Genomic DNA, 13,938 nt, shown 5'->3' on the forward strand with positions numbered 1-13,938 from the left:
GACCTACGGCCTAGAAAACAGTGCGTTAATGTTCGAAATAAGGCAAACAGAGTATTGGGTTTTATATCTAGAAGTGTAAGTAACAAGAGTGCAGAGGTCTTATTGCAACTATATCTTGCGCTAGTTAGGCCGCACCTCGATTATGCGGTTCAGTTCTGGTGCCCCTATTATAGAATGGATATAAATTCACTAGAGTCGGTGCAGCGAAGAATGACAAAAATGATTCAGGGACTTAGAAACCTTCCATATCAGGATAGGTTAAAGAAACTTAACTTGCATTCCCTAGAAAGACGAAGAGTGCGGGGAGATATGATAGAAGTATTTAAGTGGGTGAAAGGAATCAATAAAGGGGATATAGATAAAGTTCTTATAATATCCGAGCAGGATAGGACTCGGAGCAACGGATTCAAGTTGGATAAGTTTAGGTTTAGGAGGGAGATAGGAAGAAACTGGTTCACAAATAGGGTGGTGGACGAGTGGAACAAGCTTAGCAACTTGTAGTAAGTGCGGGAACTCTGGAAAGTTTCAAAAGGAGGCTAGATAGATTCATGGATGATAGAGAGTGGTAATAACTCTCGACAGGAGCTGCCATGCACAGGTAAACCTGCCTATTGCAGACTCCTTATTTTCTTATGTTCTTATGTTCTTATGCTCTACAGACTGCTCAAGTGGCTTTAACGCCAATCAGTGACGAAATAATTAAAGTATACAGTGTTGTTTACATTTGTTTTCATATATCTAATACATCATGTATATACTACGTAACAATCATGACACGGCCGTACCTTGTGTTATTATGTGTATATTCAGACGATTTTCGGTTGAGGCTTTACTCCTGAACCAGCTCTTGGTGAGATAGAATATGAAAAGTAATGCTTTAAAAACTCAATAATTGTTGACATGTTCAAACTGCCAGAAAACTGATAAGTGATGGAAACAATAATATAATATCAACAAAAATATAAATTGTGAAATATTGTCGACCTCGCGTGCAATGATTTAGTATCGTACATTTGACACCTTATTTCATGTGCTCTATCCTTATGTCCCTCCAATATTTCAGGAAAACAAACAATAATCCCTAGTCATAAAATAACCCCGCAATAAAATACTTAGAAAGCAAATTATATAATCAAATTTGATTGAAATAAATAAAACAAAGCGTAAAAAAAGATTTAATACATAATTTATATTAATTTATAGAGATGAGTATATCATGATAGACAAGAATTGTATGTGCCCGACATAGGAAATTAAAATTGCCTTACTCTACGTTATTTTGTCAAATTTTATCAAAATTATATTTATCATTCCTAACTGCCTTTATTTTGAAAGAAATACATTTAATGTAAATTACACCATTATAATTATTTATTGGTCATCGCCATGAAGGCAACAGATGCTTGTTTATCGAAACTCATCTTAACTCTTATTGTAACTCAATAAAGAGCAGAAGTTGATGATTAAGTAGTTTATCAAAATAAAATGTGTTAACTGTGGACAATTTAACTAAAATAACCAGGTGTATTTAAGAGCCCCGCCTGATGATGTCATGTTCAACATTCACCCCTATGTCTTGAAATCTACCTGTAATAGTAAAGTCTATAAAATATGTTTATCACCAATGTATATCAACAATATTGAATGATATTATGCGAATAATAAGTTGATCGTAATTAAGGCTGGTATTAACGAGATCTTGTACAATATTGTGGTTTGTATTTGCGGGAATATAACAAAATACTGGAACAACATCCCATCCCTGTTGAGGAGGTCGAAGAAACTCGTCTGCGATCCAAACATTACACGGACACCAGTGCGGAGATAATGGCGGGCCTTAATTGTGATGGTACACGGGGTGTGTGGGCACTCTCAAAGCGTCTCTGATGTGCTGTAGAAGCTGAGAGTACCATGAGTGAAACCCATTTGAGGAGGGTATTGGTGGAAGATATACCATCGCTCGTGGCGTGCCACACCGTAGCGAGCCAGTCAGCTGATTTGGCCCCAGTACACAGTGCCAGGGTGAGGAGCTCCCACGCCCACGTCATGGAGAAGAGGACGGTGGCAGATGGCACCACCCACGTCATCGACAAGAGGCCACTGACAGATGGGGTCGCTCATAGCTCTGGGCTTGCCACAGAGCTAAGGGAGAAACTGACCATCAAGATTGGTGTTATGAATGGCATGAAGATTGGCACCACAGATGCTGAGGTGCATGTGCCATCGGTTAAGTCAACCAAGTCACTTGTGTTAGAGGAGCAGTGTTCAGAGTCTAGTCATGATTCCGCGTCCAAATCTGATATCAACGGGACGGTGTGTAATGGCCACTCTGTGTCCGAAGCGACCAGTAGCAATAGTATCGCAATTTCAGACACATTTTCCATAAATTCAGAAAAGTCTTCGGACTCCTCCCATTCATTTTCTGGTGCTCGACCAAGGACAAGAAACACATCTAACAGTTCACAAAGCACACAACCTAAAAGTGAGAACGATCTTAGCTCAACCAGTGAAAGTTTAATAACTCCGGAAATTTGCATAAGTCCTGTTCCATTGATTGTAGACAATGATCTGAAAGTAGACTATGTTAATTATGAAAATGAATTACAAATGTCGGCCATAATGAGGCTAATTCAGAAGGATTTATCGGAACCATATTCAATATATACTTATAGATATTTTATACATAACTGGCCCAAACTGTGCTTCCTGGTACGTAGCATTATTGTGTGTGTTGGGGTCTGCCAGTGCCAAGGTGTTGAATTATGTCTTAAAGTGAAACTCAGACCATCATAAGTTATCATTATGTTTCATCAGGTAGTGATTAATATATTCATGTTTCTTAAAACAAGACTAAGGTGTAAAGAAAGAATGTCACTTTATTACTTGTAAATTTTTTAAAGGTTCTTTCCTGTTTTATTAGCTTTCATGCATAGAATGAAAAAAAATTCAGGAAAGAAAAAATTAAAGAGAGTACTGTTAAAAATGAGTTGCAGACTGTGAGTAATTTATGCCAGCAGACAAAATCAAGCAAGCAGATGATGATTGTATACTAGTGGTAATGTGCTCGCCTCTCACTGCTGTGTCCCAGGTTTGATCTCTTGGTCAGATGTGAGAATGGTGTTAACCAGTGTGATCCTCCCAAACATTGCTGGATTTTTCTGGGTAATCAAATTTTCTCCTTTACTAATACAGTACTTGACAATCATGATCATAAAAAAAACGACTGCTGGACTGGCTAGAAAGCTGACAGGTGGTGGAATAAAAACAAATAAAGAATAATGTTAGGTTGGTTGGTCTGGTTAAAAAAAATATATATAATTAAAAATAATTTAGTTTGATTGATTAGTCTCTTAGGTTTTCAAATTCTTCAGGTATCTACACACAAGCTGTTCTCATATTTGGTGTGATGCCAACCTCCCTTCCTGCTCATAAGTTCATTTGTGTGTTTTCCTCACTGCAATACATAGCTACATTAAAAAGAACTTACTTGGAAATATCCTTTAAGAGAATTCAGAGTAACAAGATGGCACATTTCTTTACATTTTTACCCAAATTAGTTGTGGTTAGTGTCATATTACTTTGATTTTGTTTCAGATTTTTGGGATTCATTTATGACAAAAAGGAACATCTTTGTACAAGTTTATATTACAACTTTCTTGTGTTTAAAGTTAAGGATTTGGGTGTTGACAAGGATTTACTTAATAGCAAGGCTTAAAGTACAGTACTATTGTACAATGAATTTTTAAAAAATTACAGTATGGTACAGTACCCTTGTATTGGTTGAGGAAAAAGTATAATTTCCGTTTGATTTTATTGCTTTATCGAATCTCTGTTGAAACTTCTTTTAAGGCCGAGGCGATGTACAGACAAATTTTATCACATTGTCTCTTGATAACTAAGATTGTAATGATTCTCAAGAAACCTAACCTAACCATGAGTAAGATACTTGAGTACTGTACAACTTCTCATCCATACTGATATACAATGTAAGGAGATTTGTCAGTACAAATAGCCATGGCACCTCTTTTAATGCATCGCTTACAAAATCAGTGGTGGTAGCAAAAATACTAATGTGAACCTTCATTGGTAGTATTGAAAAAAGGATCTCATGAAGATTAAGAACCACTGCTTATTTCACCAAATGATTAACCCTATAGACGTTTATTTTGTTTCTAAGTTGCAATTCCAAGGAAAGTATGAAAATTATATTGGTGTACTGGTCTTTTTTAACTACTTTTTTTTAGTAAGGTAACACCATAAAGTTTCTGTATCTAGTTTTAATATTTCTTATAAACATCTGACAGCAAGGGAAAAAATTATTATTTTTTTAAATGAAGCATTTATGGGTTCCTCATTTTATGCTATGCAAATTAGCCAAAACTTTATCAAAGGTTGTAAAAAAACATACTGGCATCAGAAGCAAAATTTGTCCTTATACAGTATAGCTAAAAAATATGATACAGTACTGTGTTCTTTTGCACTCGCCATTAGGTGGTAAAATTCTCTCTCTCTCTCTCTCTCATATATATATATATATATATATATATATATATATATATATATATATATACACACACATATATATATACACGGTCTCTCCTCGACTTACGACGGGGTTCCGTCCCGACGACCAGGTCGTAAGGCGAAAATAATACATAGAAATTCTAAAATAGGTGTCTCTTTTTCTTCTCAGCACCATGAGAACTCTCACATTTACGCTTGCCAGCCATTTTAAAGGGAATTAAAAAAAAAAAATTTGTCAGTACACAACGTGATCACTAACGTCAGGACTCGGAAATACGTAATTTGAAAAATATTTAACACGACCACGGCGGTCGTATGTCCGGGTAGTCGTAAGTCGAGGAGTACCTGTATACTGTATATTAGAGCTGCTCCCTGACTTACGACGGGGTTAGGGACCCAAATCCAGGTCGTAACTCGAAATGGTCTTAAGTCGAAAATGCTTAAATAATACATAGAAAATCTAAAATGGGTGTCTCTTTTTCTTCTCAGCACCACAAAACTCTCACTTTTAAGCTTGCCAGCCATTTTAAAGTGAATTACAAAAAAAAATTTTGTGAGTACACAACGCAATCACTGACGTTGGGACTCGAAAATATGTGTATATATATATATATACTGTATATATATATATATATATATATATATATATATATATATATATATATATATATATATATATATATATATATATATATATATATATATATATATATATATATGCTATAACGAATCTAATTGGTTCCAGAACCTCGTTCGTTATAGGATTAATCCGTTCCAGGCCCCCAAATACAACCACTTAACACTGAAAAAATTCTGTGGAAAATGTAAAAAATACGGTACTTTATCTTACCTTAGTGTTGTTCAGCATGCAGGACAGGAGGCAGAGGGGGGAGGAGAGAATTATGGAGAAGAGGTGGAAGAAGAGGAGTCATCCTTCCTAACCCTCTTTGGTGACTGTCTCACAGGCACTTTGTCTGTAGGTTCTTTTGTTACCTTTGTAAAGAAGGAATCCAGGGTTGGCTGCTTCAACCTTGATTTCTGGACCTTCCAAAAGTAGTTCATAACATTGTCATTAAACACACTGATGGCCTTTTGCACAGAACCAACATCAGGATGATAATCCTCAGCAAGTTTGGACAGTTTGCTCCAGCAAAAAAACGCATCCTTGAGATCTTTGGCTGGAATGATGCGACTTTCCTCCTTGTCCACCTCCTCCCCTGACTCCTCAGAAGTTAAGCTCCGCTTCAGTGTCTCATTTTCTTCTTTGTGAAGCTCAAGCAGCTCCTCAGTGGACAGTTCCTTACTGTGCTCTTCCACCAACTCCTCAACATCATCATCATCCACTTCCAGGCCCATGGAATTGCCCAGAGACACAATTTCATGAACAACAGCCTCTTCTTCTAACTCTTCGAAGTCTCTTTGAAGCACACATTCAGGCCACAATGGCCTCCAAGCAGCACAAAGACACCTCACAGTAACCTCTTTCCAGGCTGAGGTAATTAAAAAAAACAGCGTCTGCTATATTGAAGTGACTCTTCCAAAATTCCTTCAAACTAACATCACTGGAAGAAGTGGATGCAAAACATTTTCTAAACAGTGCCTTTGTGTACAGCTTCTTAAAGTTAGAAATTACCTGTTGATCCATGGGCTGGATGAGAGGTGTTGTGTTGGGTGGCAAGAAGTGCACAGTGATGAAGTTGAACTCCTCTGGCAATTCAACCATCAAATTAGGAGGGTGGGCTGGTGCATTGTCCATCACCAACAAAGCTTTCAGTGGAAGATTATTCTCCCTGAGGTATTCCCGAACACTGGGTCCAAACACCTCAATCACCCACTCAGAGAATAAACTCCTGGTCACCCAAGCTTTTGGGTTTGACCGCCACATAACACCAAGGCGGGTCTTCCTAATGTTTTTGAAAGCTCTGGGGTTTTCTGCATGGTACACAAGGAGTGGCTTTATTTTGCAGTCACCAGAAGCATTAGCACAAAGAAGGAGGGTAAGCCTGTCTTTCATTGGCTTATGGCCAGGGACAGAAGTTTCCTCCTTGGTAATGTATGTACGGCGAGGCATTTTTTTCCAAAAAAGTCCAGTTTCATCACAGTTGAATACCTGCTGAGAAACAAAGCCTCCCTCTTTAATCACATTCAAAAAAATGTCATGGTGTTCCTTAGCTGCTTCCTTATCTGCACTAGCAGCATCACCATGTCTCACAACACTATGTAATTTATTTCTCCTTCTGAAACCAGTAAACCACCCCTTGGTACCCCTAAACACTGGCACATCACTATCACTTGCACTGGGAGTCTTGGCTTTAAGGTCCTCAAACAATTGTCTGGCCTTCTCACAAATTATAGCTTCACTAATGCTATCACCTGCCATTTCTTTCTCCTTTATCCACACTAAGAGTAAATTTTCCATCTCCTCAATCACATTACACCTTGCTTTGCTAAGTCTAGAGATTCCCTTAGCCACTTCCACAGTTTTCAACTCCTCTTCATTCTTCAAAATCGTACATATAGTCGATTCAGCCATCCCATACTCATCACTAAGTTTTGCAATGCTTGTTCCATCCTCACGTTTCTTTATGATTTCTTTCTTAATTTCAAGAGTTATAAGCTTTCTCACTCGCTTTGGACGATTCATTGTTACAATTGTACACTTGTATAACAAAATATTTATACAAATAACTCTATTTCCACATCAAAAGACGAAATTTCAACAATAACAGTGGTGCACTGGCTACACAATGAGACAAAGATGGCGCCTGACGCTCTTGTTGTGGGTCGGCACAATAGTCCCGATATTTGTAGTGTTATGTTAGTATATCTCTCAATTTTATAGACCTAGTTATAGCATACCTTACTGTATATATACAGTTATATGGACCTTACTAATATTCTATAACGAACGGATCCTACTACTAATATTCCTATAACTAACAGTTTTACCTATAAAATTGAGAATGCTATAACTAACTAAACTCCTACAACTAACATTATTTAAAAATTTTTTTTTTTTTTACTAATTTATTGTTTTTTATTACAAGTATTAATGATATTCTTTATTTCCAGGGTTTAGATGCATATTTATGCACTTTTTTACAATTTTACAATTTTATATTATATTTTTCAGTGTTAAGTGGTTGTATTTGGCCTGGAACGGATTAACCTATATCTAATCTAATGCTATAACGTAAAAGGTTCTAGAACCAATTAGATTCGTTATAGCATACCCTACTGTGTATATATATATATATATATATATATATATATATATATATATGCATATATATATATATATATATATATATATATATATATATATATATATATATATATATATATATATATATATATATATATATACACACACACACACACACACAGTGGTCCCTCGGTTAACGAGCACAATCTGTTCCAGCAGGTTGCTCGTTAACCGAAACCATTGTTTCAATGGGTTTTTGGGTAATTGGTTCCAGCTCACCGAAAATTGCCTAAATTCAACAAAAAAGGTAGAAAAGTACACTTACTTTGAGGTGTGTGTGTAGAAGGCTCCTGGATGATGATTATGATGATGGGAATTAGAATGGGGGTGGAGGAGAAGGGAGAAGAGAAGGCATTGGGATGGAAGAGAAGTCACCCCATGGCACCATTTCACCCATAAAATTTTAGTTCTCTTGGCGTAATTCAAGATTATTTTCTTTAAATCAACACTGCACTGCATTGTATATTGTTAATATGTAAAATAAATTTCAAAATGACCAATAATTTGCTTGGAAACACAGAAAAAATGCGTTTAGTTGAAGAGAGTCTCAAGCAAGATGTTACCTCCACTGAAAAGAGAGAGACTAACGCCTGTCTGGTGTGTTAACAGGCTGGATGACACGCCAGAAACTATTTTCTTTACCTTCAATTATGTTCAATAATTGTTAAAATGACTAAAAAAAGTTAATATTAAACTTTTAAAATTATTGAATAGTATAAACTTCTTGATATTTACTAAAATAGTAAGGAATTTAAGCCCTAAAACCGATTACTGTATTGGCGGACTGATACTAAAGCTGGTTGCCTGGTCAGTGCAAGCGAAAACATGTTGAGGTCGGTTCAAAAGAACTTCGTTAATCGAATTTTTTTTCGTTAACCGAATTGAAGATCCTTATGGAAGGCAGTTCGTTAATCGAAATTACGTTAACCGAGGTGTTCGTTAAATGAGGGGTCACTGTATATATATACTGTATATACTGTGTGTGTATATATATATATATATATATATATATATATATATATATATATATATATATATATATATATATATATATATATATATATATATATATATATATATATATATATATATATATATATATATATATATATATATATAATTATCATTAATGTTTTGTTCATGAAAAGTTTACACAACAACACGCCTCAATTAAAGAAAGAATTGCGTGAGTGTGAGAGGTAGAAAGTTGTCGCGGGCGACTGGCACTTGAAACCATCGCAGTCAGTGTTGACAAATTTTCAAATGTGAATTATCGTACTGGAACCTCAAAATTATCGTTTCTTCATCAAATTATCGTACACTGCTCGACATTTATTACTACAGTACCTTAATTCAGTCACTTTTAGTGGAATTTTACATTTTGAATGACGTAGTTACCATTTACGACATATTGTAGTATCTTAGGGGAGTGAGCCCCCCCCCCCTCTCCCCACGAAAATCCAATTAAGGACATGCACACACACACCTATTAAGGCCATTCCTTATTTTTGCTCTGGATTCTCCCCCTCCTCCCCCCCCCTCCCCCATGGAAATTACTCACCAGGGGGAGTGACCCCCCTGGTTAAGAACCACTGCTTTACACAACCACTGAACTGCTTAATGAGACTGTTTGTCATCATCCGAGGCAGGGGAGTGGTGTTAGTGCCCCCCTGCCCCCACACTCTCACACCATGCTGCTTCCCCACCACCACCTGAGCCTTCAGTCTCCAAGCCAGTGAAGTCTAGTGGTAAACCATCTAACAGATCACACAGGTAAATCTTGAACATTATCATCAACAGTGCCATCAACACGGTAACAGATAAGTGAGTAGGTTACACCACACCTGTTCACACACTCTGATCAAAACAAACCACCCCGCTACCTGAAGTCATCAAGATGGCTGCCCAGAGTGACTATCAACTTGCTCTACTAATCGTTATTGTGTTGATATGTATCGTTAATGTGTTGGGGTGTTTCATTTCATACTGTTATTATTGTGATAAATCGTTAATGTGAAACTTTTTAATGTGAAGTATGTACAGTACAGTACTGTAGTTTGTACTGATTAGCACTAGGGTCACCAAGTGGCAGTACACATCTGCGTTTACCCACAAAGGACATGTGAACAATAGCTGAATCAGATACACTATGTCTCTACTTAATTCTTTTGTTTTCAAGATTTTTATGTAAAGAATAAACATTCTCCTGGTACTGCATCATTGATTAATACTGTATAAGGAAACAGAATTGCTCTTTAACAGTACAGTACAACTACTCCTCGACTTACGACCACCCGGACATATGACCGCCCCATTCGTACCAAAATTTTTTCAAATTACAGTGGTCCCTCAGTTAACGAGCGCCTCGGTTAACGAGATTTCGGTAACGAATTACCTTCCATAAGATTCTTAACTTCGGTTAACGAACAATCACTCGATTAATGAATTTCTTACGAGCCCCCCTCAACACGTTTTCGCTTGCATTTGGCGGCCCAACAGCTGTAGTATTAGTCCGCCAATACAGTAATCGGTTCTAGGGCTTAAATTCCTTACTATTTTAGTAAATATCAAGAAGTTTGTACTATTCAATAATTTTGAAAGTTTTATATTAGTTTTTTTTTTTGGCATTTTAACAATTATTGAACATAATTGAAGTACAGGTATAGGAAGCTAGTTTTTTGCCCGCCAAACAGCCTGTCAACACACCATACAGGCGTCAGTCTCTGTGTCTTTTCAGTGGAGGTAACATCTTGCTTCAGACTCTTCAACATAAATGCTTTTTTTCTGTGTTTCCAAGCAAATTATTGGTCATTTTGAAATATATTTTACATATTGATGATATATTGCACAGTGCAGTGTTGATTTAAAGAAAATATTCTTTATTTACAGCAATTAAACTTAAAATATCACGTGTTGAAATTGTTTTTGAATCCAGCATGGGTCCCAAGAAATCAAGAAAAACGATTTCAATCCAAGTGATACAGGAAATTATTAAGAAACATGAAGAAGGCATTAGAACAAATGTGCTTAGCAAAGAATATGGCATGTCAACGTCAACTGTGTCGACAATTCTTGCACAGAAAGACAAATTCAAGGAAGTGAAAGTGAGAGACAAATCTACCAGAGTGTTTAAAGGTAGATCCCTAATAGCAGAAACAGAGAGGTTACTTCTCATTTGGAATCGGGAAAAACAGATGAAAGGTGATTCAGTTTCTACTGAATTTATTTGTGAAAGAGCCAGGGAGATTTACGAACATTTAAAGACAGATCAACCTGGTTCTTCAGGCACAGAATTTGAAGATTTTAGGGCCAGCAAAGGCTGGTTCAAAAAATTTAAGAAAAGAAGTGACATTTTTAGTGTTGTTAGGCATGGTGAGGCTGCCAGGGCTGATGAGGAAGGAGCAGCCAAATTTTTAGTGGAGTTTAAAGAACTGATGGATGAAGAAAATTATCTTCCACAGCAAGTATTCAATGTGGACGAAACTGGGCTGTTTTGGAAGAAAATGCCCAAAAGAACATTCATCACCAGAGATGAAGCCTCTTTACCTATAAATGAACCCATGAAAGACCGTCTCACTCTATTGCTTGGTGCCAATGCTTCAGGGGATTTCCGACTGAAGCCTATGCTTTTCTACCACTCTGAGAACCCCAGGGTATTCAAGCAACAAAAAGTGGTAAGAACAAAGCTTGGAGTTTATTGGAAGTCCAACCATAAGGCATGGGTGACAAGACAGCTCTTTAATGAATGGGCTGTTGAGGTGTTTTGCCCTTCTGTGAAGAGCTACCTAACCACCAATAAACTCCCTTTAAAGGCACTTCTCCATATGGATAATGCCCCTGGTCATGACCCTCAACTTGCCAGTACTTTGGAGTCTCAATTTGACTTTGTCAAAGTGTTGTTTTTGCCTCCAAACACTACATCAATCATACAGCCAATGGATCAGAATGTGATCAGCAACTTTAAGAAGCTGTACATGAAGAAAATGTTCAGGAGGTGTCATCAGGCAACTTCCACTGATCCAGAACTAACACTGGCACAGGGTAATACTGTATATATATATATATATATATATATATATATATATATATATATATATATATATATATATATATATATATATATATATACAGGTTGACAATCCTTTATCAGAAATCCTTGTGGCCAGAGGCATTTCGGTTTTCTGAATTTTTCGGTTTTCAGAATGGTTAGGGTTTTTTTTTTTAATGTGTATTAGCCCACCCGGGCATAGATCACTGACCCACATTGGGGCCTGGGGGATCGAAAATAAAATAAAAATTATAATAATAATATCAATTCATAGGTCTAGGTCATGTTTCTCACTTTTGATCTTTTTTTCATTCTTGTATTTCTTTACTGTATTATTATTATTTTATTATTTCAGTATTATTATTATTCATTTTATTATTATATTTTATTATTATTATTGTAATCATTATTATTGTATTTTGGTGTATTTTTATTAAATTTTTTATTTACTATGAATAATTATTATTATTATTATAATTATTATTACTATTTAATTTTCGCCCCCCCCCAGGCCCCGATGTGGGTCAGTGATCTATGCCTGGGTGGGCTAATAATCCCTGAAAAAACAAAAACAAAAAACAATGACCCACAAAAAAACTTTCGGTTTTTAGAGCTTTTCGGTTTTTGGAATTTCGGATAAAGGGTTGTCAACCTGATATATATATATATATATATATATATATATATATATATATATATATATATATATATATATATATATATATATATATATATATATATATATATATATATATATATATATATATATATATATATATATATATATATATATATATATATATATATACATACATACATACATACATACATACATACATACATACACTTCTAGTGTTCCATTTATTAACATTAAATAACATTCCTTAAAACAACCATATTAATTTGTTTACATAAATTTTACTACAGCTACAACCAGGGTCTTATTTTCTTCAGTTTTATATGTAGATCCACTTAGTCACTGGTTTTGTAATCAACGAAAACAATGACGTCTCGTTTCCTCGTGTGTTTTAATATTCTACATATTATTAATGAATTGTATTGTTCATTTTGCACACATAAAAATTAATTAAATCAAAAAGACATTCAGTAATAAACAATTATGAATCTTTTGTATATAAGAGAAATGACACTGTTTACTCGATTTGTGCACGTCTGAACGTTGGTGGGCCGCTCAAACCCGTCGAAATTTGAGTTTCCGTTGTCAAAATATTAAATTGTGTAGTGTTTTTTTTAGTCCAAATAAAAAACGTCGAATTAAAAACTCCCAAAATTTGAGAACCTACTGTACAACATTTAACCCTTTAATATATCTTCAAAGAGACCACGAGGCAATGAAAGTGTTGCTAGTGCTTCCAAGCGTAAGCACTAGTCACTATCTATCCAGGAAAAGGGTGAATTTCCATGGTCTGGAAATTTCCATGGTGTGGCACCAGTCCGGTCCCGAGGTTGCCGGACTAGAGAGGTACAACCTGTAATAAAGAACCATAAAGAAATGCAAAAATGAAGAAAAATCAAGATTGAGAAACAATATACCTGTATGTATGTTGTGTTGTGAATAGTAAGAGAAATAATTGAGACCCTGTAATTGTGTGTAAATGAGGCAGAAAGTCAGATCAGCAACCTGGGACTTGGTCACAATTTTCGCTATGCCATATGTTCTTTGACTTTTCCATTTTTTATTCATGGTTTCTGTGCTGGTTCATATTTATTTATTAAAGTGGTTAATGTTTTAAAGCAAATTCTATTGAAATATGAATGGCAAATGAACAAAAATGAATACCGGTAGAGGGACTTAAATGAGGTAGGTTAGGGATAGGTACTTTGAAAATGTATGTGTTATTTACGTAGACTTTATTTATTATTAACCGAATTTTTTTATTATCCGTCGGCCGCTTCCCCCCATATATGGGCGGTTAATCAAGGTTTTACTGTATATACAGTATAATTTCCTACTTGATTCTTGTATACAGTATAGTATTGTATTTACATGCACAAAATCATATGTTTTTCCCTACAAAACCACTTTAAAATCACTTTCAATAATTGTATGACGAAACATACTAAAAAAAAATTTCCACAA

General features: G+C 35.6%; 1 protein-coding gene across 1 annotated transcript in view; it reads left to right on the forward strand.

Moving 5' to 3' along the window:
* Window positions 1-1,738: 1,738 nt before the first annotated feature.
* Window positions 1,739-13,938, forward strand: part of LOC121859241 (N-alpha-acetyltransferase 30A-like) — a 125,301-nt gene continuing 113,101 nt past the window's right edge. Inside the window, 1 exon segment of the mRNA XM_042355979.1 lies at window positions 1,739-2,709. Within this exon segment, the coding sequence (XP_042211913.1) occupies window positions 1,912-2,709 (798 nt within the window). The 5' untranslated portion in view covers window positions 1,739-1,911.

Source organism: Homarus americanus, unplaced genomic scaffold (assembly GCF_018991925.1).
Source record: "Homarus americanus isolate GMGI-L3 unplaced genomic scaffold, GMGI_Hamer_2.0 scaffold36188, whole genome shotgun sequence".
Taxonomy (NCBI): Eukaryota; Metazoa; Arthropoda; class Malacostraca; order Decapoda; family Nephropidae; genus Homarus; species Homarus americanus.